Source organism: Loxodonta africana, chromosome 1 (genome assembly GCF_030014295.1).
Source record: "Loxodonta africana isolate mLoxAfr1 chromosome 1, mLoxAfr1.hap2, whole genome shotgun sequence".
Classification (NCBI taxonomy): domain Eukaryota; kingdom Metazoa; phylum Chordata; class Mammalia; order Proboscidea; family Elephantidae; genus Loxodonta; species Loxodonta africana.
The window spans coordinates 19,431,330-19,458,688 of NC_087342.1; the positions used below are offsets into that span (position 1 = coordinate 19,431,330).

Consider the following 27,359-nt stretch of genomic DNA (forward strand, 5'->3'; position numbering starts at 1 on the left):
TGAGAAGGAAACCCTGGTGGTGTAGTAGTTAAGAGCTATGTCTGCTAACTGAAAGGTTGACAGTTTGGATCCACCAGGTGCTCCTTGGAAACTCTATGGGGTAGTTCTACTCTGTTTTACAGGGCCACTGTGGGTCAGAATTGACTCAATGGAAATAGGTTTTTACACTTGAGAAACTTCAGTTCTGACTGTAAAATTCTTGTTGCTTTAAACAGATAATTTGCGTACTAAGGAAATAACTATATTTGTCTGCCTAGAGGTTTGTAGGTCAATAGATTGGTACAGTGTGTGTTTACATATATTCATAAAAAGACTTTATCTGATACCACACCCTGCTGTCCATTGCCTTTCTAACTTTATTCCCATATTATTTTTTTAAACAGCTTCTCAGAGTTTCTCCTGCTAATAGATAAAACAATGGAATTGTGAACCCCTAGTTTACTTTCTTTCCTTTTGTAGTTGCTATGCTGTCTGCTTTAAAAAAAATTTTTTTTTAACCTGGCCTTTTTTTTTTTTTCCCGTCCTGCTAACCACTACTTTTCTCTTAATTTTTCCCAATAGAACTGACTCATGTGTACTTGAATCAGAATTCTTACATTTGTGGAAAAAGTTCTGCCCATCGTAGCACTATTGCACATCACTTTAATTAGACTATGGATAGGAATATATCTTTTTATCACTAGTGCTTAGCATAATTCTCATCCTGATGAAGTTATTTAACTTTCTAAGTTGACGTTCCTCTCCTGCAAAATGAAGAGGATTAACTAGGCGACTCTTAATTATAAAAGTTGTATAATTATGAAGAATTTTTTATAAGATTTAAAATTACCTTAGAGCCATTTGTTATAATGTGGAGAAAGCCCAATTATGTAAAATCCTTTATTTTAGTAGCATTATCTACAATGGCATTTTAATTACACAGCATTTGAGGATAAAGGAGGGCTCATAGGATGGGACGAACTGCTTTCTAGAAGGTAATAAACATCGGAACCTGCTTTACAGTCTGTAGCTGAGCTCATAACACGTTTTTGTGTGTCTGTTTGTGTCATGACAAAAGTCTGAATATTCCAGAGATGTCATTTATGAAATAACTTTGTGGGCTTAAATAATGTTTTGAAATAATAGAACCATTTTGAGTTATTAGCCATATAAAGATTAAACATAGATTGAGGTTGGGTTATCCAGTCATCTTAAGAAATAATTTGGATTATTTTGTGATTCATCTTCTCTGTAAAATTGAATAGAACTGATCCTCATTTCTTTTAGAATGATAATTTGTGAGGGTGGGTTTTTGTACTCATATCTTTGTAAGATGCTAACGTGACTTTTTCACAACAGGTCGTGTGTTAGTTACATTTCATCACATATTAGAGTTGCTTTAACTGCCTTGTTTTCTTGGAATTTAGAGCGTTCTGTGACCTCACTGATGACCCTTTTGGATTCTAATTTGCTGTTGGTATCAGAAACTTGGAATATTTATTTGACTGTTCTCTTTGCTGATTGAAGCTTTACAGTTGATTTACTGCTTATGTTCTATGAAAATGTGTGAACCCTTTTGGTACATTTTTTGTAAGTGTGGTTTTCGATCTTAGAGCTGTCCATTCATTCATTCAACAACTGGTTTTAGGTGGTGAGAATACAGTAGTGCAGTGCCTCCCAGCCTTGCTCATCTCGTGGCACGGGCAGCAACTGAAGATCCTGTTTGTATGGGCCATTGCAGGAAACTGCAGGGGCTATAGAGGCACCTATCTGGGTGTGGAAGAAGTGCAACCAGAATGCTCCTTAGAAGCAAAGATGGCGAGACTACATCTCACATACTTTGGACATGTTATCAGGAAAGATGAGTCCCCAGAGAAGGACACCATGCTTGGTAAAGTGGACAGTCAGTGAAAAAGAGGAAGACCCTTAACAGGATGGATTGACTGTAACAGTGGGCTCAAGCCCATGGCGCAGGACCGGGCAGTGTTTCGTTCTGTTGTACATAGAGTCACTATGGCTCGGAACTGACTTGACAGCACCTAAGGACAACAGTAATCTGGGTGTTGGAACCCTGGTGGCGCAGTGGTTAAGAGGTTGGCTGCTAACCAAAAAGGTCTGCAGTTCGAGTCCACCAGGCGCTCCTTGGAAACCCTATGGGGCAGTTCTACTCTGTCCTGTAGGGTCACTGTGAGTCGGGATTAACTCGACGGCAATGGATTTGGGTTGTTTTTTTTTCAATCTGGGTGTTGGTAAATTAAAAAAAAAATGTTTTCAAAATACAGAGTGTTAGGGAAGATGCTACTTATTGAATGTGTGTAACACTTCCCGTGAACGCAACTTTTTAAAAAGAGGTTTTCTCCAAGAAATGACTTCAGGAAATTCCTGATCAACATTTTGAAATTGATCATCTCTTCAAATTCTCAGTCATTGTTATTGATGAGAAACTTTGCTTGTAAAAGTAGTCGTGTTAGTGAAAGGCAGCAGTTTTTATTGCCCTCCCCCTATTGACATGTAATTAAAATTTAAATAATTCCACCTCCTTAAATTGTACTTCAAAGGCACAATCATTCATTAACTGGAACTGCCTTTTTCTTTCATCGACACCTGTAATGTTTAAATTTTCTGGGCTATGGATTTTCAGTGAATTAATGGTGAAGCTTTTCAGCAGGTACACACAGGAGCTGCTCTATCCACTTTCAGTAATTCTCCCTTTGGATTCAGATTATAGCGCTGACACACTAGCGACTCATTTTCAGCCTCATGTTTGTAGTACTTCAATGCCATAAACTTTGTTGGTAAATGTTAATCAAAAATTTCAAATACTGCTTCAAATTATGTTGAGTTAATCAGCTCTCAGAACATCAGTTAAGAAAGTCATCAATTTAAAGTCAGTAACTAGCTTTAAACAAATCTGCAAGCTAAGACTTATTCCTCCCAAACTTTGTAAAATTCTTTTAACTCAAGCTTAGGCAGAATTTTTCTTTTTGACAGCTGGTGCATCTTTGTATGAAACAGCAGTAGCTGATAACTCTTTTTTTATTTTTCATCGTGCTTTAAGTGAAAGTTTGCAATTTACGTCAGTTTCTCATACAAAAGCTTCTACACACATTGTTATGTGGTCCTAGTTGCTCTCCCTACAATGTGACAGCACATTCCTCCTGTCCACCCTCTACTTCCTGTGTCCATTCAACCAGCTCCTGTCCCCACTGCCTTCTCATCTCACCTCCGGACAGGAGCTGCCCACTTAGTCTCATGTGTCTACTTGAGCTAAGAAGCACACCCCTCACTAGTATCATTTTATGTCTTACAGTCCAGTCTGATCTTTGTCTGAAGAGTTGGCTTTGGGAATGGTTTTAGTTTTGGGCTAATAGAGAGCCCAGAGGCCATGTCCTCTGGTTTCCCTCCAGTTTCAGTCAGACCATTAGGTCTGGTCTTTTCACAAGAATTTGAGTTCTGCACCCCACTTTTCTCCTGCCCTGACAGGAACTCTCTGTTGTGTTTCCTGTCAGGGCAGTCATTGGTGGTGGCTGGGTACCATCTAGTTCTTCCTGTCTCAGGCTGATGGAGTAGTCTGTGGTTATGTGGCTCTTTCTGTCTTTGGGACTCATGTTTTCCTTGTATCTTTGGTGTTCTTCGTTCTTCTTTGCTCCAGGTAGTTTGGGACCAATTGATGCATCTTAGATGGCCGCTTGCTAGCTTTTAAGACCCCAGATACCACTCACCAAAGTGGGATGCAGAACATTTTCTTAATAAACTTTGTTATGCTAATTGACCAGATGTTATGAAATATACAAACTTAAATGTTTCTGTAATATCTTTTTGTTTTAAAGTTTTCCTTTTAAGTTTGTACTTCTTTGCAAAATAATCTGTGCTTGCCCAAGATCATCTTCTGTTCAGGGGTTTTAACTACTAAGTTGAGCACATTTACTAACATGTAGGATCACCACTTTGCAGTGAAGACTTGGTTACAGTGACCCTCTAGGTTAGTGATTATTGCTGTATTTATCTGGCATGCCATCAGATGCATCTGTTAACCCGGTTATTCCAGTGCGGCATCTTTTCTGTTTCTTTCTTTGGAAACTACAAAGTTCTAACATTTTGCTCTCAAGCTGGGATATTGAGCAATGCATGAGGGATTCTGGCTCTGGCTCCTGTTTGGGTAACCTTGTAACTAGCTGCTTGGTCTAATTTTGTTATAACTGATCATTAAAGAACTTTGTTTCTTTTTTATGTTTGCAGAGACTTGGACTGTAAACCTTTTTCTGTATGAAATGGATATTTTGTGTTAAATGCTGCATGATTTTCTCGGTCCCATAGCTTTATTTAGTAACCATCTGATATAAAAGATATTTAGGCTGAGGAAGAGAATTTGGGATTGTTGTGTTTGTCTTCTGAATATAATGACTTTCTAGCTTTAATGAAGAAGTTGTCCATTATGGTGAGAAAACGGCAATGAATAAAAAGGTGAATAATATGAAGTATAGTAGTATTTATTTCTTAAGGTTCAGAAAGTGATATGTATCTGTATGGGTGTATATACATATGTATGTAAATAATTTTATGCATTCTTAAAATGTTTTAAAACAATTTGCATTGAAAGATGGTAAAAATTTAATGTTTTGTAAGTAAAATAGAAAATAGTAAATAATTTTACTTAATAAATATTATACTCAAGTATGATCAGAAAATCAAAATTTCAAAATAGTTTTCAATCTGTAAAGACCTACGGTTCCATTTAAAATGATTTAATTATATGCATTAAATTTCATCTTCAGAAATAACTTTTTAATAATTAAAAAATTAAAAGAATGAAATTTCATCAAGTCAGACTTTGGGTAATTAATATAAAAAGCCAATAATAAATAAATACCAAGAAGTACCAGCGGAAGAATAACAAAACCAATTATATTTTATTAGGGATATCTCATCCCAAATGATGATGCTGCTACATACCTTCATTGTTAGTAGAAAAAATTTGAAAAGAGCAAAAGGAAGATTAAATATTTTACAATATGCACAAAACAAAGAACTGGTAACAAATTGTGACAAAATAATCAGTTTTATTGGGATGATTCAGTTATTTCTGACTGTTTTTAACAAATCACCCCAAAACTTAGTGACTTAAAACCAACACCACTATTTATTTTTGAGCAGGATTTGGAGGGGCCAGCTTGTCTCTGCTCCAGCTGGTATTGGCTGGGTAGCTTGTCTATGATTAAAACCAAAACCAAACCCGCTGCCGTCGAATCGATTTCTAACTCATGGCGACCCTATAGGACAGAGTAGAACTGCCTGATAGAGTTTCCAAGGAGTGCCTGGTGGATTTGAACTGCTGACCTCTTGTTAGCAGCCATAGCACTTAACCACTACGCCACCAGGGTTTCCATGACTAGAAGACCCAAATGCCTCAGCTTAGATAGCTAGAACGCCTGAGGCTGACCATGCTTCTCTCTCCTTTTGGTATCTCTCATTTTCTAGGACCTTTTGGCCTTTCTCTCCAGGAGATAGTCATACTTCATAATGTGATAGCTGGCTTTCAAGAGGGTGAGATTAGAAGGTGCAAGACCATTTCATGCCTAGGCCTGGAAGTCACGGAGCATCACTTCTGCTGTGTTCTTTTGGTCAAAGCAAGTCTCAGGGCCACCACAGATTCAAGGGAAGGGGAATAAAGTCTACCTCTTGGCGGGAGAGTGGTATGCATATGCAGGATGGGAGGAATTGATGGTGGCCATCTATGTAGACCATCTCCTACATCTTTCGACACACCTGTAGTGTGTACCAGGGCCCAAGGGGTGGGAACCTCTGCAGTAGTAAACTGGCCCCCACCCCCAGAGATTTGGTATAAGCCATCTGGATGTAGCATTAGAATTTTAAAAATCTCTCCAGGTGATCCTGACATGCTGTAAAGTTTGAGAACGACTGCTCTGGATGAGTGATTCTCAAAGGGTGGTCCCTAGCCTAGCAGCGTCAGCAATCAGCTGGGAACTTGTAAAAAATGTAGGTTCTCAGAACTTCCCCCAGGAATCTGTTTTAAGGAGCCTTCCAGGTGAATCTGATGCACTCTAAAGTTGAAGAACCATTGTTTTAGAGCAGGAGTTAGGGAACTACTGTTCACAGGCCAAGCTCAGCCCACTGCCTTTTTTTGTAAATGAATTTTTATTGGAACACAGCTACACACTCATGTGTAATATCCGCAGCGTCTTTCACACTGAGATGTCCGAGTTGAGTAGCTGTGACAAGCCATGTGGCCCACAAACCTAAAATGTTTACACTCTGACCCTTTAAATTTACTACGCTGACCCCTTCTCTAGAGGAGTACTTTATTTTTGCCCATTTCCAAAGACCCTATCTGTTAGGATACCTTTCAGCTTTAGTGATAGTAGCTGTCTTTGATAAGTTCTTGTCAGCGAAGTGGTAATGAATGAACCCAGGTTGCATCCCAGGCCAATGAAATCAGAATCTCTGGGGGCTAAGAACCAAGGAGCAGTAACTTTTAAAGCACCCCAGGTCACTCCAGCCTGCATCTCAGTTTGCGAAACAATGCGTCGCTTCCGGTAACAACGAACCATCTGGAGATCTTGGTAAATGCAGATTCTGATTCAGTAAGTTTGGGGTGGGTGTCAAGATTTTGCATTTCTAACAACCTCCCAGGTGATATGGATACTGCTGGTTCATATCCAGAGAACTTTAAAAATACTGATTCCTGAGTCTCACCAGTGTTTCTGATTATCCCAGCATCAGCCAATTTAAAGGATCCCCAGGTTATTCTAATGTGCAATCAATTTGAGACCCACTGGGTTGGAGCAATTTGTCTCAATTTTTGTATCACAGAATTATCTAAGGAACTTGCTAAAAATACAGAACCATCCTATCCCTCTTCAACCAGCCTGGACCTTTGTGTTTTGATTTTCTGTTAGTTTTCCAGGTTGTTTTGGCACACACTTAAGCCAGTGGAGAACAACTGCTTTGAAGGAAGGAAGGAGAGAGTTTAGAGGAAAGGATAGGCTACTACAGCCAGAGCATATGGAATAAGAGGAACAAATTATAAATGTTATTTGCATATCAGACCTATTCCATTATTATGGCCTATTCCAGCATTGTACCAAAGAAGAGTCTTATTTGTGATAGGCCTATTTATTATAGGTCTAATGAGAGTAACCAAAAGAGTCAGTGAATCCAGGGTCAAAAGTGACAGCCTGCTCCTTTCTTTAGGTTTTGGAAAGGACATGAAAGATTAAGACAGGCAGAATCATTGGGAGAGAGTGCTATGGTAACTGAATGAGATCTAAGTGGATTACAAAGGCTTTAAACTACAAAGAAATACAAGGGCACCTACATGGTAAGAACTGAAAACAGGGCTGATCCTAGTCACTGTGCACATGGCTATGGATATGTAGCCCATTTTCCTACTGAACGTCCTGGAGTATAGGCTCTGCCATCTCTGAAGTGCACCTCGGCTTTCGTCTTCTTCTGAACACAGCATGGCTTTAGCTGGGTCTAGACACGAGTAGGGAATAACCTGAGTGTGAGCGATTAGTTTTCAACAGCCGTGTATTATTCTGTGTACTTTAGTAAGGTCCTTTAATAACTAGCAGATAGGCCAAAGGACATGGTCGATTATCCATCGTACAGATGTTGCCAAAAATCCTACTGTTGATTTCCAGAAATAGAATTGAACCTTAGCTTTGTGTTACTAGCCTTTATAGCTTTTTACTTACAGCCCATGAAGAGGAATGCTGTGAATTCTGTCTTAGGGTGGCTTAGATTAATGACTTTGGAATTGAGTGAGACACCAACAGACTAATTGAGACAGTTCTGTCCAACAGTTCACTCAGAAAAAGAGTTAGGCTTTAGGTAGCTGGGTGGTCTGAGATTGGCAAATAGGAGACAGAGCTTTTACTCAGTTGGTTCTGCATTAACAACAAGAATAAACCAATGTTGTCACCTAAACCATCTCATTCTACTTTTAGTCCTTAGGCTGTAAAAACTGTTAGTAAATTATTACCGTATTTTCCTGTCATTGTCCCCTCTAATGAAGGTGTTTAAAGATATGTAGATTTTGACAGTTTCTTGAAATACTTTTTATTCTATTAAAATGCATATAAAATGTAATTTAAGTAATGCTATATATATATGAAAAATATATATATATATATTTTTATATTTTGGCAGATGTAGATGGTAATGTTTTTAATAGTCATAAACAGTATTAAACAGAAAAAATTCTCTTTTTCTTGCTGGAATATATTGATAATTTTATAAGTTTATTGAGGAAGAATTGACATAAATGGCTCATGGTGGAAGTGTACGATTTGATAAGTCATGACATATGTATACCTCCATGAAACCGTCATCACAGTCAAGGAGCAGAACGATCACACTCCAAAAGTTGTCTTGTGCCCCTTTGTGCTTTTTCCTTTCCCTCCTCGCCTCCTCATTCCTAATCTGTTACTGATTTGCTTTTTCTTATTATAAATTCATTTGGTTAGTCTATTATTTTATGTAAATGGAGTAATTTTTTTTTTTTTTGGTCTGGTGTCTTTCACAGAGTAATTATTTTGAGACTCAGTAGTTCGTTCCTTTTAATTGGTCAGTAGTATTCCATTGTATGGATATATCAATTTGTTTTCCATTCATCTGTTGATGAATGTATTAATTATCTTTTGATGTATAGTAGATTACCCCAAAACTTAATATTTTAAAACAACAAATATTTATTATCTCACAGTTTTTATGAGCCAGGAATTTGAGAATAGAGGGGTGGTTGTGGTTCTGACTCAGAATCTCTCACGAGATTGCTGTAGGTTGTTGGTGAGGGCTGCAGTCATTTGAAGCCTTCACTGGGGCTGGTGGACCCAATTCCAAGATGACTTACTTACATGGCTTTTCTCAGGAGGCCTCAGTTCCTCACCAAGGTACCTCTTCATAGTGCTCCTTGAGTGTCCTTATGACATGGAATCTAGCTACCCCCCAAAACAAGTGATCCAGGAGCAGGGGCGAGGGGGCAGCCACAGTGCCTTTTATGAGCTAGTCTCAGAAGTCACACCCTGTCAGAAAACCAAACCTGTTGTTATTGAGTTGATTTGGACTTATGGTGACACCCATGTGGTACAGAGTAGAACTAAGCTCTATAGGGTTTTCTTAGCTGTAATCTTTGTAGAAGCAGATTGCCAGGTCTTTCTTCTGTGGTGCTGGGTGGGTTTGAACTGCCAACCTTCAGGTTAGTAGCCGAGTGCAAACTACTTGTGCCACCCAGGAACCTCTCATACATTGTTACTTCCTCCATGTTCTATTTGTTAGAAGTAAGTCACCAAGTCCTGCCCACACTAAAGGGGAGAAGAACTAGGCTCCATTTTTGAAGGGAAGGGAGCCCTGGTGGCACGGTGGTTAAGAGCTTGGCTGCTAACCAGAAGGTCGTCAGTTCAGATCCACGAGCTGCTGCTTGGAAACCCTGTGGGGCAGTTCTGCTCTGTCCTGTAGTGTTGCTGTAAGAATTGACTTGACGACAAAGAGTTTGGTTTGAGTTTCTGAAGGGAGGAGTGTCAAAACATTTATGGACATATTTTAAAGCCATGACAATGAACATTTGGGTTGTTTCCAGGTTTCAGCTCTTACAAATAAAGCTGCTTATAAACGTGTGTAAAACTCTGTGGGTGTGTGTTTTTATTTCTCTTGTTTAAATAGCTATGAATAGAACAACTAGTTGGTAAGGTAGGATTACGTCTGACTTTTTAAGATACTACCAAATGGTTTTCCCGAGTGATTGTACCATTTTACACCAGCAGTGTGTGAGAGTTTCAGTTACTCGCTAAGCTCATCGACAGCTGGTGTGGTCACTCTTCAGTTTACTATGGTTTTAATTTGTGTTTCCTTAATGACGAATGATGTTGAGTATCTTTTCACGTGTTTACTTGCTATCTGTGTATCTTCTTTGGAGGTATGTCTGTTCAGATCCTTTGCCCATAAAAGAAAAACCGGATTATCTGACTATTGAGTTGTAAGAGTTCCTTATATATTCTAGGTATAAGTCTTTTGTTGGATATATGTTTTGTAGATATTTTCTCCCAGATTTTGGCTTGACTTTTTCATATCCATAGCAGTGTCTTCTAAAGACCAAAACTTTAAAAATTTGATAAAGTCAATTTATTGATTTTTCTTTTCTGGTTTCCTTTTTGTGTTCTATTAAGAAATTCCTGCCTAACCCAGTTCACTAAGATTTTATTTTATGTTTTCTTCTAGAAGTTCAGGTCTCTGATCCATTTTTACTTAATTTCTGTACATGCTGTGTGGTGGGAGTTGAGGTTCATTGTTTTGCGTGACTTTCCAGTTGTTTGTTCCAGTACCATTTGCCTAAAAGATTATCTTTTCTCTATTGGTACTTTTTGTAAACAGACAAACACCCCACAACACTGTGTATGTCCATTTCTGGACTCTGTTCTGCTCATTTTTCTTTTTGTCTACCTTTATGCCAATGCCACACTGTCTTGATTGCCCAAATTTTCAAAGTAAGTCTTAAACCAAACCCGAGGCCATCGAGTTAATCAGATAATGTAGGCGTTCCAAATTTGTTTCTCTTTTTCAGAGTTGTTTTGGCAATTCTAGGTCCTTCGCATTTACCTCTGAATTTTAGAATCAGCTTTTCCGTTTCTACACAAAGCCTGAGATTTTGATCGAATTTGCATTCAGCCTGTAAATCAATTTGGTGAGAATTGACATTTAACCAATATTGAGTCTTCTGATCCATGAACACAGAATATTTCTCCATGTATTTAGGTTTTATTTATTCCTTTTAGCAATGTTTTGTAGTCTTCACTATGTACGTCTTGCATATGTTCTGTCAAAGTCACCCCTAACCATTTCATGTTTTTTGTTATTGTAAATGTTTTTTTTTTGAAGTTTGATTTCCAACTGTTCATTGCTAGTAATTAGAAATACAACTGAGTTTTGTACATTGACTTTGTTTCTGCAACCTTTCTAAACTCATTTATCTGTATAATTGATCATGTTGCTTGTGGATAAAGATGATTTTATTTCTTCCTTTCTAATCCTCACGCTTTTTAGTTTTTCTTTTTTTTTGCCTGATAGCACTGCTGCAGCTTGTAGTATACTGCTAAATAGAAGAGATGAAAGCGAACACACTTGCCTTGTTACTGATCGTTGGCTGAAAGCACATAACCTTCCACCATTTAATGCGGTGTTAGTTGTAGGTTTTTCGTATATGCCCTTTAGCAGGTTGAGGAAGTTTTCTTCTGTTCCTGGATTGCTGAGAGTTTTTAGCAGGAATGGATGTTGGGGTTTGCCAAATACTTTTTTTTTGCATCTGCGGAGACGATCATACAGTTTTACTTCTTTAGTCTATTAATATGATGAATTATGATTTTGAATACTAAATTCATCTTGCATTCCTAAGATAAGCTCTACTTGGTTCATGGTATGTTGTCATTTTTATATATTGTTGTTATGTATTTTTGTCATATATCATTGTTAAGAATTTTGTATTGTGTTCATGCTTGTAGCTTACGTTTCTTGCAATGTTGCAATGTTTTTGTCTGAGTCTATGTCTCATAAGAGTTTTCTCATAGAATAGATTTTCTGATAGAAGACAATTTTTTGGGAAGAATTTTGCATAGAATTCTTTTTTCCTTTGTTAAATGTTTGGTAGAATTCACCAGCGAAGATACTTGGAACTGGAGTTTTCTTTGCTGGAGGTGTTTTTCTTTTCTCCTTGAGGGGAGGTTGACTTTTTCTGTTATTAAAAGTTGAAATAATTGTACAGTGAACATTCATATGCTCACCTCTGTCTATATTTTGCTTTATGACATTACTATCCACTACTCCACCCCTCTGTCCATGTATCAGTTCATCTATTGATACATTTCAAAATAATTATAGACCATCGTACACTTCACTACTGAGCACTTCACCATGCATAGAACTTACCAGAGTATTATTTACAGTTATTTTTTAGTTCTCAAGGCAAAATTTAATGCGGTTATACTAGAACGGTGGCACAGTGGTTAAGAGCTCGGCTGCTAACCAAAATGTTGGTAGTTCGATTCTGCCGAGCACTCCTTGCAAACTCTGTGGGCAGTTCTACTCTGTCCCATAGGGTCGCTGTGGGTCGGAATCCACTAGACGGCAAAGGGTTTAGTCTTATATGTACAGATCCCAGGTGTACTATTCAACGAATTTTCACATGCATACGCTTTGGTAACCCAACCCCATTTTAAGATACAGATCGTTGCCATCGCCCAGAAAAAGTTTTCCCATGCCTTTGCTCAGAAAATCCCAGTCCATAGCCCGAAAGCCAATTACTCTTCTGGTTTTCTTCCATAGATTAGTTTTGCTCATCCTGTAGCTTCAGATAAATGGAATCATATTTTGTGTGTGTATGTATGTCTTCTTTCACTTGGCGTAACATTTTCAGAGATTCATTTATATTGTTGCTGGTGTCAGGAGTTCTCTCCTTTTAATATTTTGTGGTGTAACTAAATTTTATTGAGGTCACATAGCATGTTCTGCATGACCCCATCCTCTTGGTTTATGCCTTACTGTATGGACAAAAATTAGTGTTCCAGAGCCCTGGTGGTGCAGTGGTTAAGAGCTCAGCTGCTAACCAAAAGTCAGCAGTTTGAATCTACCAGCTGCTTCTTGGAAACCCTATGGCACTGTTCTACTCTGTCCTGTAGGGTCGCCGTGAGTCGGAATTGACTTGATGGTAGCAGGTTTGGTTTGGTTGGTTAGTATTCCAGAGAGGAATGGGTATTCTCTTTTTATTGGTCTTATGTTTCTGTACCTGTCCTTTCAGTCAATCTAGTCATGTTGTTTGTTTCTTCTTAATTCTTTCTCAAGTCTGTTAGTACTATCTATACTGATGTTCTTCATATTTTAAAGCTATTTTAAAATTTGTACGTAATAAAATTTGCTCCTTGTGGTGTACAGATTTATATTTTGACAAGTGCACACAGCTGGATAGCCACATCAGTTTCATCAGCCCGCAATACTCTCATGTTGCCCCATCATTAATCAGTTGATTCTGTCACCCCTTTGCACTGAAAATCTCCAATTTGCTGTCTGTCTCTATAGTTTTGCCTTTTCCTAAGTGCCATATAAATGGAATCATGCTGTTTGTAGCCCATTGAATATGGCTTATTTCATGTAGCAAAATACATTTGAGATTCATCCATGCTATTGCATGTATTAATAGTTTCTTCCTTTTTATGACTGACTTGTATTCCATCATATGTATTTACTGTACTTTGTTTCTATATTCATTGGTTGAAGTACATTTGAGCTATTTCCAGTGTTAGACAGTTATGAATGAAACTGCTATAAACATTGCGTACAGGTTTTTGTGTGAACCTAAATTTTCATTCCTCTTGGGCGAATATCTAGGAGTGGAATTGCTGGGTCTTATGTATAGTTAGCTTCTTCATGTAGAAGCTGGAATATATGAAGAAGAATGCAGCATGTGGATTGGAGGAAGACTCACTAACGTCCAGTGATAATGCAGATGACATAACCTTGCTTGCTGAAAGCAAAGAGAGTTTTAAGTATTTACAGATGAAGATCAAAGACTACACCCTTCAGTATGGATGACACCTCAACATAAAAAAAAAAGAATCCTCACAACTGGACTGATAAACAATATCATAATAGATGGAGAAAAGATTGAAGTTGTCAAGGATTTCATTTTACTTGGATCCACAATCAATGCCCATGGAAGCAGCAGTCAAGAAATCAAATGGCATATTACATAGGGTAAATCTGCTGCAAAAGACCTCTTTAAAATGTTGAAAAGCAAAGATGTCACTTAGAGGACTAAGATGCGCCTGACTCAAGCCATGTTACTTGCAGTTACCTCATATGCATGCGAAAGCTAGACAATGAATAAGGAAGGCTGAATAAGAATTGATGCTTTGAATTACGGTATCACGAAAAATATGGAATATACCATGGACTGCCAAAAGAACAAATAAATCTGCCTTGGAAGAAGTACAGCCAGGATGTGCCTTAGAAGTAAGGATGGTGAGACTTTATGCCATGTACTTTGAACATGTTATCAGGAGGGTCCAGTCCCTGGAGAAGGACATCATGCTCGGTAAAGTAGAGGGTCAGTGAAAAAGAGGAAGACCCTCAATGAGATGGATTGACACAGTGACTGCAACAGTTGTCTCAAGCATAACAACAATTGTGAGGATGGCGCAGGACCGGGCAGTGTTTCCCTCTGTTGTACATGGGGTCGCTATGAGTCAGAACTGACTTGATGGCACCTAACAACAACAACATGTAAATGCAGGCTTAATTTTATAAGATATGGGAGGTCTTTTATCACAAGTTCTATTTTTTAAATTCTGTTCATGTTATCAATTTCTTCTTGAGTGAGCTTTGGTAGTTTGTGTCTTTCCAAAGAAATTTTCCATTTCATCAGTCAAATTTATTGGTATAAAATTGTAACCCCAAATCCCCAACTATCTTTTTAATATCTGTGCAATCTGTAGTGAAGTCACCTCTTTCCTTCTTGATATTGGAAATTTTGTCTTCTTTTTTCCTGATCATTTTGGCTAGAGGCTTATCAGTTTTATAGATCTTCTTCAGAATCGAGCTTTTGGTTTCAGCGGTTTTTCTCTGTTGATTTTCTGTTTTCTATTTAATTGTCTTCTGCTTAGTTTGGGTTTAGTACTTCAACATAGTACAGAAAAAAAAATTTTGTTTTCTCTTTGGAGGTATGTTGGCAGATTTTAAAACTCTGTGTTACATCCAAATATGTGTATATGTTTGTATGTGTATTTGGTATTTAGGGGAGACTATAAGACTTCGCTAATAGCAAAATTTCAGAGAAAATTAAATTGCAGTACTGTTAAAAAAGAAAAAAACAAACTAATGAGTGAGTCTTTTTTCCCCCCAGTTGGTAGAACACAAGATTTAAAAAAGTATTTGTTTCACTTGTTCATCTGACATCTGTTTCAAACTCCAGATGAAGTACATCTGTAAATTGTGAAAGTACTTGGAATTCCCAGGAAAAGATTTGTAAAATTTACTGCACACAGAGCTATCAGAATTATATGGCATCATTTAAGTGAGGCAAAATGTCGTCCTGAGGAATGAAACTTTATTCTTTTCTTTAATCTAAATAATGCTGATTTGAATTAAAACTGTAAAACATTTAAATCCCCAGTTCCTAAGTGAGTAACCTGTAACTAGGTGTAAGGCAGTCCTCCAGTTGTTTTTACTTGGTACGCTTTGACATATTGGAGCAAGAAACTTCTGTAGTGGATGGAATGGAATTTGTTAACTCTTTCAGGTTGTCTTCCAAAGCCTGAATTAAAACCAAGGAAATAGGCAGCTCTTTTGATTATTCTATTTAAATTTTAATGCAGTTTTTTTTTTTTTTCTGTAGACAGAAGCAGTTTGATTTTTGAGGCAGTTGAAATTGGCTTGACAATAATTTCCGGTTCTTTAAAAATGATTATTTCTTACGTAGTCTTGAATAAGAAATATAGATATTATTAGAATCGAAGCGTTGATGTAGGGATGTGGTATCTATAGAACATGTCAGATTATATTATTTGGTTACTTTTGTAATTGTTTAATGTTGTATTTTATCTTTTAGATCCTGTTTGATCAAACTCAGAGATCAATTAAAGCACAGCTTCAGAACTTTGTTAAAGAGTAAGTCAATTGCATTGAAGAGAAAGACAGATGAGCCGGTTAATGATCACATCTGGTAATTGGTATCTTTCAAAAGAGGTTATGAACATGAATTACTGAAAAATTAGAGTTGTTTCCCTCTGTTTTTGTTTTGTCAAATGCATATTGCATTTGTTCATGAGCTATTTTGTAAGGAAACAATACTTCATGTCTTTCAGTGAATCCTTTAGATCATGAAATATGTGTTCAGGATACATAGCTAGGATTGTTAGAGGTTTTTTTTTTAATTTTATTTTAAATGTGTGTAAACAATCTAATCCTGTTTCAAAATCAAAGCAGACTCAAAAAGTGGTTGAAATACTATTGGTCATTGCAGTTGAAACTAAATTTTCCATTATCTGTATCTGGTGTTTTCTTTCAAGATAAGATAATGGATTCTACAAGAAGATGACTAAGGGGAGGGCTTGCTGCTTTCCTACCCATGATCCTTTTGTGTTCCATTAGTCACGTTTCATATAATGAAACTAGAAATAAAAAGTTCTGAACTTTCCAAGGTAGGGACTCAAGTTTTCCTTTTCCATCTTAATTGTTCAGTTTTTTTATTTTAATTTCTGATTAAGAATGCATAAAAATACAGATAAAGTTGATTATGAGACTATAGAAATATAAACTATAGACATTATGAGCAGTGAATAGTGTCAGGTACCATCAACCTAATGCGCTGCTCTTTTACTTGGTTAGAGTTTGTTGTCCTGTGGGTGATGTCTTTCAGATCCTTTATAAGTTACTTCATATTAGACTAAATAGCACTGGTAGCAAAGCTGCTCAGAGACTATTTACATTAAAAGTTATGGCTTCTTTTATAGAGTTTAAAGTCTTTCTCATGTATACTTCATTTTTTCAAAATCATCTGTCTCCAAATTATTGTGTCTAGTTCCCTGGTAGAAAAAGTAAAAGCAAAGGAATGCAATGCTTTCCTCTGTAATTACAGGCAATTTTATTTTTGAGACACATGAAATTGGCTTAAAAGTTGGTTTCAGATTCTTTTTAAATGATTTTTTTTTTTTAGGTAGTCTTCTGTAAGAAGGCTGTGATCACCTAAGATTAGTAAGATTATCTAAAATCATTCATGAATCAAGGGTTTAAGATTTTCAGGCTACTTAAATGAATACTGTTACCCTTTACTGGTACCTCAGTTCTTTGCGAAAAGTGCTCTGTATTGGCTATATTAAGACATAAAATATTCATGCCCTTTGACCCAGTAATTCCCTCCAACAAGAAATGAATAGTTAAATTATTGTTTGTTAGAAAGTGTGGTCTGTAGACCACCCATAGCAGTAAAAACAAGGGTGTATCTTAAAACAAAACAAAACAGCCAAAGAACCGATTATTAGGGTTTGTCCCAAAGACTAATGAATTGTAATCTTTGGGAGAAGGGCCTTAGGATTTAATTTTAAATAAACTACCTACAGTAATACTTATAAAATAAACTACTATTTAAAGATCATTTGGTTAAACAGTGGTATATATTCCTGAATTTGTCTTTAGAAAAAAAAAATTAAACTTTTTTTTTATGTTCTATAATGTTAATTTGATAATTTTATTTTCACTTCAAATTTTATAGATTTAAATCAGGAAATGTTAGCTGACTGTATTGGAATTAATATATAATTGTGAAACAATGTATTTTTTGGTTGGAAGAACTGGTGAAGGTCAGTGCAAAATGAAACAAATGCCAAAACATAAGAATTCATTCTAAATGTTGTTTTGCTAATTTTTCTGTTTTTAAATTTTATTGTGATAAAACGTATATAACAGAAAATTTGCCATTTTAACCATTTAAGTGTCCAATCCGATGACATTGATGACGTTTGGAGTGTTGTGAAACCATCGCCACTGTCTTTTTCTAAAACTTTTTTGTCACTCCCAACAGCAGTTCAGAATCCATTAAACGACACCTCTCCATTGCCCTCTCCCCTAGCTCCTGGTAACCACTGTTCTCCTCTCTATGCATTTGCCTATTGGAGATTTTAATTATGAGTGGGATCATACTAATATTTGTTTTTTTATGTCTGACTTATTTTACTTATATTTTGCTGAAGTTTTTGCTCAAGAAAGTTTTGTGAAAATTTCACCAAGTTCTTACTTTTTAGAGATCTTAGAAAATTCAAAGATGCCAAGAAGCAGTTTGAAAAAGTCAGTGAAGAGAAAGAAAATGCATTAGTAAAAAATGCTCAAGTACAAAGAAACAAACAGCACGAAGTTGAAGAGGCCACAAACATTCTGACAGCAACAAGAAAATGTTTTCGACACATAGCGCTCGACTATGTACTTCAGGTATGTTTGTTATGTGTTTTACAAAAAAATGGTTTCTAAAGTGGTTATTATTTTTGAGTGATAACACTGAAAAGAATAAATAATCCTTTGAATATAAAATTAAAACATGATATTTTGTATCTGTGTCTCCATGTGTACATACGTGTGTGTGTGTTTGTGTGTGTCGATCTGGTTCTGATTTCTTCCTTTTTTCACTTAACATTATACTTTCCTCCATTTTAAGATGTTTTAAAAAGTGTTATCTTTAATTGATATGTAATAAAATTTATGAAGTTGCTATGTTGATTTAATTAATGTTTGATTATCAGACATTTACTGGCAATAGAAAAAATATAATCTTTATTAATTGTAAATGATAATGGCATCTTTGTATACAGATGTTTTGCCACATTTCTGATTATTTCTTTAGAGTAAATTCTTAGAGGTAGAGTTAGCAGTTAAAATTGCATCAAGTTCTAAGGCTCACCAGATTGCCAGATGGAAAATACTTCTGTAGATTTAGTATTCTCAGGTTTGCATAGGTGCTTTGAAAAAAAAAAAAAACAACAAAAACTAGTGATCTGTGTGTGATGAGTTGCTTGGTGATTTGGTCCAATTTACAATCGACACCAGCTTGAATATGATGGTCTGTAAAGGAATTTGAGACATAAAAAATGAAGGGATTCTTTTTATACGTTATTTCAAATGTGATATTTATGTACATTATGTGTTACTATATAGCATGGAAGTCTAAAGCTTAAGAGCTTTAAAGCTTAGAGAATTGTCTTATTTAAATCTCCTTTTACAAAACAGTAGTGGAATTCACAGAGATTGTTGACATAACTGTGATCACAGAATATATATATATTTTTTAATGCAGAAGTAACCATACACAAATTAGTAATTAAAAACTACTGAGGTAACTTTGTTGAGTCCCTGGGTGGCACAGATGGTTAAGTGCTCAGCTACTAAGTGAAAGGCTGGCTGTTTGAATCCACCCAGAGGTGCCTTAGAAGAGAGACCTGGCAATCTACTTCTGAAAAATTAGCCATGGAAAACCCTATGGATCATGGCTCTATGGATTTGCCATGAGTCAGAACTGACAACAATTTTTTTTTTTTTTTAGGTAATTTTGTAAACATTAGAAAAGAACATTATGGTTTTCAATTTTAAGTTCTTGCTTAGTAAGAGGGAATTTAAATGTTAAAAATGAGGTGTACTCCATTTATGGATGAAAGACTTCTAGAATGGAGTAGTCTCTGTTGCCAGTCTCCTGTTAACCTTCTCACATTCATACCGCTTTCTACTATAGTATGAATATTCAACCCCCATTACTCCATTCCACTGAAACGACTCATACTAAGGTCTTTTTCAAGGGACATATTTTAGATTTTGACCAACTTCACTATTCTGTTTCGCTGAAATGGCAGACCTCACTCTCCTTCTTGAAGCATACTTTTTTCTTGATTTATCTGAAACCACTTTTTTGGCCCTCTTCTTCTCATATCTATTCAGTTACTGTTTTGGGGTTCTCTCCTTTGCCCACCTTTTCAATCTCCTTCCTTAGAATTTCATCTTTGGTCCTTTTCTTTTTTTTACTTGATGATTTTCCTGACAATCTGATCATGCCCTTGCTTGAGTTATCACCTGTATTATATGTAGATGACAAAAGTCTGTTTCTCATAGAGGTACCTCAAACTTCTATGTCTGCCACTGGAATCTGTCTTCTTCTAAAAGTGCTTCTGCTTTCTCTTTGTCCTTTTTCCTTATCTAATGGCATCACCCTCTTACTCTATCATACAGGCTGACAATGAGAGAATCATATCAGATGCTCTCCTCTTTCTCAGCTGCTATATCTAGTTACCAAAACAATCTTGAAGACTCCTCTAATGTACTTTCTTACGTCTTTTCTTTCCTCACCGTTGCTGTAGCCCTAACGCCCGTCCTTACTGTTTCTTGTCTGGAGTATTAAGGTATTGTTATTAAATTTATCTTCTCTGCATTGCTTTTACCTGTTCTATCACTGATTTATTCTCTATTCTGTGGTTAGGGTTACAAACTTCTCCAGGCAGAATTCAGCATTCTTGTCTTTGTCTCTTCTGTGTCTCCATAGAATTGTTAGACACATTGCTATTCGACCACCTATTGCATTTACTGTAATTATTTATATGTCTTTCCTACTCCTAGAGTGTAGCCCAACCTCTAGTTAGGTTGTAAAATAGATAGGTAATAAATATTTTGGAAAGAATGAGTGACTTAATATTGTAAATGTTTATAGTTTTCATTTTCAAACACACAAGAATTTTTTTCCTCTGGTGTCCGTCCAGTAGTTCTAAGTGTGCCCCCACTTAAAACAAAAACAAAACAAAAAACCCAAGACACTGTCAGCTTATTTGTTTGATTTTTCTTAAGAGAGGAGTTTGTCATTTTATGGTTATGACCAGACAGCTTATTTTAGGTAATAGAAAATAGTAAATAACAGATATTCAGATATGTATGGTTTGTCATGCTTTACGTTCTCTAGATATTTAAATTTACTTTTTTATTTGGGGCTTTAAATACTTTATCTCATTACCAAACATAAGAAAAAGGCATATAAAACAAGGGGCACTTTAAAAATTTTTTAAAGTTTGAATAATAGAGTGAATATTTGTTGCCTTTGCTTTTACTTAGAGCACCTAAAAGTTAAGATTCTAGTTCTCAAAACAGACTAGGCCTTGCAGCAGACATGTAGAAAAAGCTAGGGCTTCGTTAAGCAGAGTTATTTAGATTTTTCTTGGTCTGTTTCTGTTATTTTCTGGTCAGTGCTTTAAAATTAATCTTAAAATACAAAAAGCAGAGAATTCAGTGGGAAAAACGTTAAAAAGGCAGATATTCTGTAGCCTTTTGACAATATTAGCAGAGAATGAAGGGTTCTTGGATAAAAATTTCATTTCATGAGGCGGCTATATAATAAAAAAAAAAATATATAATAAGAGAAAAAAATAACATGTTTGTTATAAAACCGTAGAATTGGGAGACGTCCCACAAAAGGCAAATCCCTTAATATGTTCATCTTTCAGTAAATTTAGTCTAATGAAAATATTTAAGATTCATTAACTTATTTAACAATATTTATTGAGTGCTTACCACATGCCGGGTAGGGAATATAGCTGGGAATAAGGAAAAGACCCAGATTTCACTATAGCTGGAGAAGATACAGCTAAAGAAGAAAATATTAAAAAAAAAACCCCAAAACCAAACCCATTGCTGTCGAGTTGATTCCGACTCATAGTGACCCTATAGGACAGAGTAGAACTGCCCCACAGAGTTTCCAGGGAGCACCTGGTAGATTCAAACTGCCGACCTTTTGGTTAGCAGCCGTAGCACTTAACCACTACGCCACCAGGGTTTCCCAAAAAATATAAGATAGTGATAAATGCTGTTAAGAAAATAAACAGGGTTGATGTGCTAGAGGACGCCTCTGGGGCTCCTTTAGACCTGGGTGAGGAGATGGTAAGCCAGATCTGGTTGATAAGAGATGGCTTGTGCCAGTCTTGGTGGAGGAGCATGACAGAGAGAGAACAGCTAGTACAAGGGCCTTGAGGTGGGAGCAGTCTTGAGGTGTGGCTGGAGCACACGGAGAAAGGGGGGAAGCGGTAGAAGCTGTGTTAGAGTGGAAGGCAGGGGTCACATCACAGAGTGCTCTGTAGGCCACAGTAGGAAATTCTCATTTTATTCAGGTTTGATGGGAAGCCACTGGAGGGTTTCCAGGTGGAGGTAACATGATCTTATTTACATTTTTAAAAGCCCCCTCTGGTTGCTGTGTGGAGAATGGATTATAGGGAGTCAAGCTTGGAAGCAGAGAGACCAGTTCACAGACTATTGCAACAGTCCAGGAAAAAAAATATGATGGGGGTTGAGGGCAGCGTAAAAGATTTGAAAAATTGTTGTATTAAGGATGTATGTTGAAGGGTCTTGATGAGCAGTTAGATAGGAGGATGAGAAAGAGTTGGAATTCCAAGAAGTTCAAATTTCAAAATAGTTCTGTCAGCCACAGTGTTACAATTTAAATGGCGAATTTTTCTTTGAAGTAAAAAATAGATGAGAATTTTATTAATGTGTTTGCAAAAAGAGGATCAAAGGATGAAAAAACTTGAACTTTGTTTTTATTTGCTCTTCTGGAAAGTGTTAAACTATAGAAATAAGGAAATTCTACAGCATTGAATTATGGATTTGTTTTTAAAATAATGCTTGAGTGATTAACCAACTGTATTTTCCCTCAGATTAATGTTCTTCAATCAAAAAGGAGGTCAGAAATCCTAAAATCAGTAAGATATTTATTGAAATAATGTTTTCAATACTGTAATGTAAAAGAGCGTGCATATTTATTCAAGTGTTTAAAACTGCATCTAATATACGTGTATATATCTCAAGTTCATAATTGCCCTGAACTTCGTACTGATCTTTATACTTAAGTCACTTAACTGCTTTGGTTTCCTCATGCTATAGCTCTTTATGTGCCTCCCACCTTTCAGTACACTCTGAGCTCCTTTCAGGCAGATTCTGTGCTGCTGTTTTTATCTTCTGTTGTCCTAATAAGATGCTTTACAGGTCGTAGATGCCCAGTGCTATCCGGGAAATAACCGGAAATGGTTGGTGTAAACCCGTCTGAGAATTTCGGGATTCGTTTTGAAAAGTTTAAAAATAAAATACTGTTACATTTAGGTTTTGAATTTCATCTCATTTGCATTTGCTTTTCAAAATATTCTGCTCAACCTCTTTCAGAGTAGTTATATTTTCCTGGATAATTTTATGTATCATTTGGACATCTAAAATATTTGAGACTGAGGACTTAACGTGACTAGTATCCCTTGGAGAACTTTTCCCTGAGGGCTGATGGTGTATCAGCCTTTTGGCTTGTGCATTGCTGTACAGTTAAAAAACAAACCGGGTGAAACTGGAGAACCACTTTTTTTTTCCCCTGAACGTCTGCACACATAGTGACGACCATTTTTTATTTGCCCATTTTTTGCCTTAAAGTTTAGAAGGAAGTGGGCAGGGAATGGTAGTGGTTTGATGTCTCAGTCTTTCATGTTTTGAGATTTCTGCTCTCTGAAGTTGTTCACTGAAGTCATTTTCCCCCCAAAGGCTATACTTAAATTGCTTTTGATCCTTGCCTCTCCCCCTAGCTTTTTTTTTGTGCGTGTTTATAATCACATAGTACCCTATGAGGTAAGTACTTTGTACTTCATATTTTCAAAAAGATACTGTCGATCCTCCCCCTTTTCCCCAGATTGACATTAATGTATATTAATTGTAGAAAATTAGAAAATAAAATGTATGAAGAAGAAAATAAAAACGACTTATAAATCCTAGTACCAAGGGAGAACCATTGTTAATATTTTGATTTGCATCTTCTAGCCTTTTTCTCTGTCTCTGTGTGAGTGTGTACGTAAAAATGTATGTGTAGCTTTTAAAATTAAAAAGCAAATAAATAGGAATCATTCCTACATACTGTTTTATTAATTACATTTTTCACAACTACTGAAAAATCATTCTATATCATTAAATACTTTTTATTTAATGATGACTTTTGTGGCCTGGCACAATTCTACCATGTGAATATACTAGGGGTCAGCAAAGTCTTTTTGTAAAGGCCTAAATAGTAAATATGTTAGGCTTTGCGGGCCATATGGTTTCTGTGTTAACTACCCAGCACTGCCCTTGTAGCGAGAAAGCAGCCATAGAGAATATGTAAATGAACACGACTCTTCCAATAAAATTTTATTTTGTGGGTACAGAAATTTGAACTCATATAATTTTCCTGTGTCATAAAACTATATCCTTTCCATTTTCTTTCACCCGTTTAAAAATGTAAAAGCCATTTGTTGTTTATAGACCATACAGAATTGCTGATGGGGTAGTAGTTGGCTGACCTCTGTAATATGCCATAAATTAACTTCACCTGTTAATAGATTTTTCAGTAATTTCCATGTTTTTTGGTGTTAAAAAATAGCATTGTGATGATCATCCCAATGGGTAGTCTGATTATTTCCTTAGAATAGACTCATAGATGAGGGATTACTTAGTCAAAGGGTTTAAACTTTCATTAATTATTAAAAATAATCATTAAAAATATTGTCAAATTTCAAGGTTATACTACTGTTTACATCTCCACTAGTGATGTGTGAGAGCGAACATTTTCCCACACTTTTATGTGTTACAGTTCCCTACCGCCCTACCCCCAGTTTGTTAGATAGAAAACATGATCTCGTTGTTCACATTTGTGTTTTGTTAATACAAATGAGTTCGAATATTTTGTTTTCCGTGTATATGTACACATATATATATTTACATATATATATCTTTTTGTTTCTTGTGTTGCCTATTTATGTCTTTAGTCTCTCTGAGTGTTCATCTTTTTCATGCTGGTTTGTAACATCTATATATTGAGACTATTAACCCTTGTCATAGGTATTTCCTAGTTTTATCATTTGTCTTTTAATGTGTTTATTATGTGTGTTGATATACAGGCATGTTTACATTTTTATGTAGTCATAGCTATTAATCTTTCTTTTTTTTTTCCAATTCAGTGGTTTTTATTTTATTCACAAAGTTGGATAATCATTATCTAATTCCAGAACAATCTTTTTTTTTTTTGTGATTCTTGCATTTGTCTTTTCATTTTGGAAGAAAAAAATTTGGTGGGTTCTTGAGTATTAAGGTATTAAGGTATTTTAGATTTCAGAGAACTGAACATATGTCTCTTTTTGCTAAAAATAGCATGGATATTTGGAGGATTCTTTCAGTATTATGCATTTAATTATATAATTCCCTCATATGTAAAAATGTAACGGGCAAAAATAGGGTAATAGCTCTCATAAAATAAGCAAAATAGAGGAAAATGTGGGGAAAAAAATCAAGCTTTAAATTAATGATATTTTTAGAATGTCATTAATGAACATTGTAGAATAAATTTAAAGAGACTTGACTCATTTTAGCATCTTGAGAAAAGAAAAAAAGAGCTTTCCCTTCAGGTTGTACTTGTTGAATCTAGTAGGTTGTAATGTTTTGTCATTGTTTTTTTTTTTTGAGAGCTTTATGTTTCCCTTCTTAACCTTCTTATGCCTTTTTTATGTTTCCCTTCTTAACCTTTTTATGCCTTATTTGTAATTTAAGGTTTGCTGGTGAGTTTGTGTGAAGGAGCACATAAATATTTCATAATATACCTAGGAAGATGGTGATGCTATTGAAAGTTTGATTATTTGAAATATTACTACATAAATTTTTATCATCTAGATATAGTCTAAACCACTAAAATTTTGGAAATCATCACAATTTTAAACTACTGGGAAATTTCTTTTAAATAATAATTTACAAAAATTTTTTAAATACTCTTAAGAAAAATGAGTCAGCTTGTTTAATTTTAAATTGGCTTGGTGCTTTGTTCTTTTGGAATGATTTTTAAGCGTTAAATAAGATGCAGGATTTTAAATTTCAGAATATTTCTTGAGAAATAGATTGTAAAATGAGAATTTTTTTCCCCTATTAGATGTTATCTTTTATGTATGCCCATTTGGCCTTCTTTCATCAAGGATATGATCTATTTAGTGAACTTGGGCCCTACATGAAGGATCTTGGTGCACAGGTAATCTTGGTTCTTACTTCTTGATTGGTATTATATACGGATCCCTGTATTTTTAAAAATAAAGTAAGCGTATTGGGAGATTTGACATTTCATTTATTTAATGAAGAACTTTGATTCTATAGCATATTTGTGTATAGGTTAAATGTATAACCAAAAAATGAAATTAAAGGAAAAAGTAACTTTATTTTGTGGATAGTATATAAAAGTACTGAAAAGGAAAATTTAAAAATAAAATGTCTATAATATATAGAGCTGAATTTATTTTTAATTTCTTACATTTGGACGATTGAGTTAATCCCCTAATTAGTTTTCCATTTGGGTTGTTGTTCCTTTTTATTAAAAAAAAAAAAAAATTATGTTTCAGCATTGGAATAAATAAAATTTTAGAATGTTAAAATTATAGAGCAGGAGAAAGATGTGGCAGTCTGCTTCCATAAAGATTTACAGCCTTAGGAACCTTGGGGCGGTTCTACTCCGTCCTGTTGCGTTGCTGTGAGTTGGAATCCACTGGAGGGCAGTGGGTTTGGTTTTAGTTTGTGTAAGGCTACAGAAGTCCTGGGAGCTTTGGGGGTGTGTGTGTTTGCATATGTATCTAGTGTATATATATGTATATGGTGTGTATATATATATATATGTATATATGTGCTCTGGGGACATTGTCCTTTGTTGATTGGTGACCCTTCTGGGTTTAATAGTGTAAATATTTAGGTGATTTTTTTTTTTTCCAAGATGGTTCAGGCTACTTGCTGAGGGGAGGGGATTAAAGTTGAAAGACAAGAGTTTGGCGAAATGGGTAAAAAGTAAACATGGAATGGGAACAGGAGTCTCTGATCAGAGCATGTGTGTGTGTGTCTTGGGATGGTGTTGGGGAGGGGTGGCACACAGGGCCTATGCCATGAATTACATGCAGACCTGCCTCCACAGAAGTTAATCTATTAGAATTAAACCAACAAGTCACCTGGGTATTAATCTCTGTGTCTAATCTCTGTGCACTGAGTGCCTTAGTGACCTGACTCTGGGTATAGTTAGGATTAGATTTGTTTGCAAGTGAAAGAAAACTTAAAATGGGAGTATCTTCAACAAGATTTTTATTTCTCCTGTGTAAAGCCAAAGCCCTGGTGTGGTGGTCACTTGATCAGCAGTGACCCAGGTTTATTCTATTTTTTGCTTCTACCTCATGGTTCAAATTGGCTGCTCAAGCTCTAGCCATCATACCTAAATTCCAGCTATCAGGAAGAGGAAGAGGAAAGAAAGACACACTCCCCTGCATGAGGGCATTTGTTGGAGTTTGCACATACACTTCAGTGTACATCCCAATGGTCAGTGCTTAGCCACAAGGTCACATCTGGGCAATGTAGACTTGATGCCAGGTAGCCAGGTGACCTGTTAGAGTTTGGTTGTTCTGTTAAGGGAAAAGGAGAGCATGGATATTGGGGAGCAACTACCACATAGGGGAGAGTTGAGGTATTGTAGGCACATGCAGACAGGGCATCTAATGTAGATCTTCCTCATGTCTAGGCACCCCTTGCATCCTATCAAACATTAGATTGCAACCCTCATCTCACATTAAGTATCATTATACACAATGTAAGATGAATTGTGGTTGACTTGTTGAAGTAATTGTTTATTTTAGTGGATAATATGACTTTATTTGGGGTGTCACGCATGGTGTCTCAGAGGAAAGCTGAGATGTGAAGGATGGAGGATTAGCAAACTGTGTGTGTGGAATATAACAGAGGAAGCTGGATAAACTGATCGGAAACCAGTTTCACATAGGACCTTG

At 36.1% G+C, this 27,359-nt stretch overlaps 1 protein-coding gene across 8 annotated transcripts in view; it reads left to right on the forward strand.

Annotated features, from left to right (window-relative positions):
* Positions 1 to 27,359, forward strand: part of ACAP2 (ArfGAP with coiled-coil, ankyrin repeat and PH domains 2) — a 150,854-nt gene that overhangs the window by 66,611 nt on the left and 56,884 nt on the right. For all 8 annotated transcript variants that reach the window (XM_064269910.1, XM_064269642.1, XM_064269877.1 and 5 more), the window contains 4 exons: positions 15,593 to 15,651; positions 17,784 to 17,967; positions 22,212 to 22,256; positions 25,481 to 25,576. In XM_064269910.1, coding sequence (XP_064125980.1) covers positions 15,593 to 15,651; positions 17,784 to 17,967; positions 22,212 to 22,256; positions 25,481 to 25,576 — 384 coding nt within the window. The remainder of the gene's footprint in view (positions 1 to 15,592; positions 15,652 to 17,783; positions 17,968 to 22,211; positions 22,257 to 25,480; positions 25,577 to 27,359) is intronic.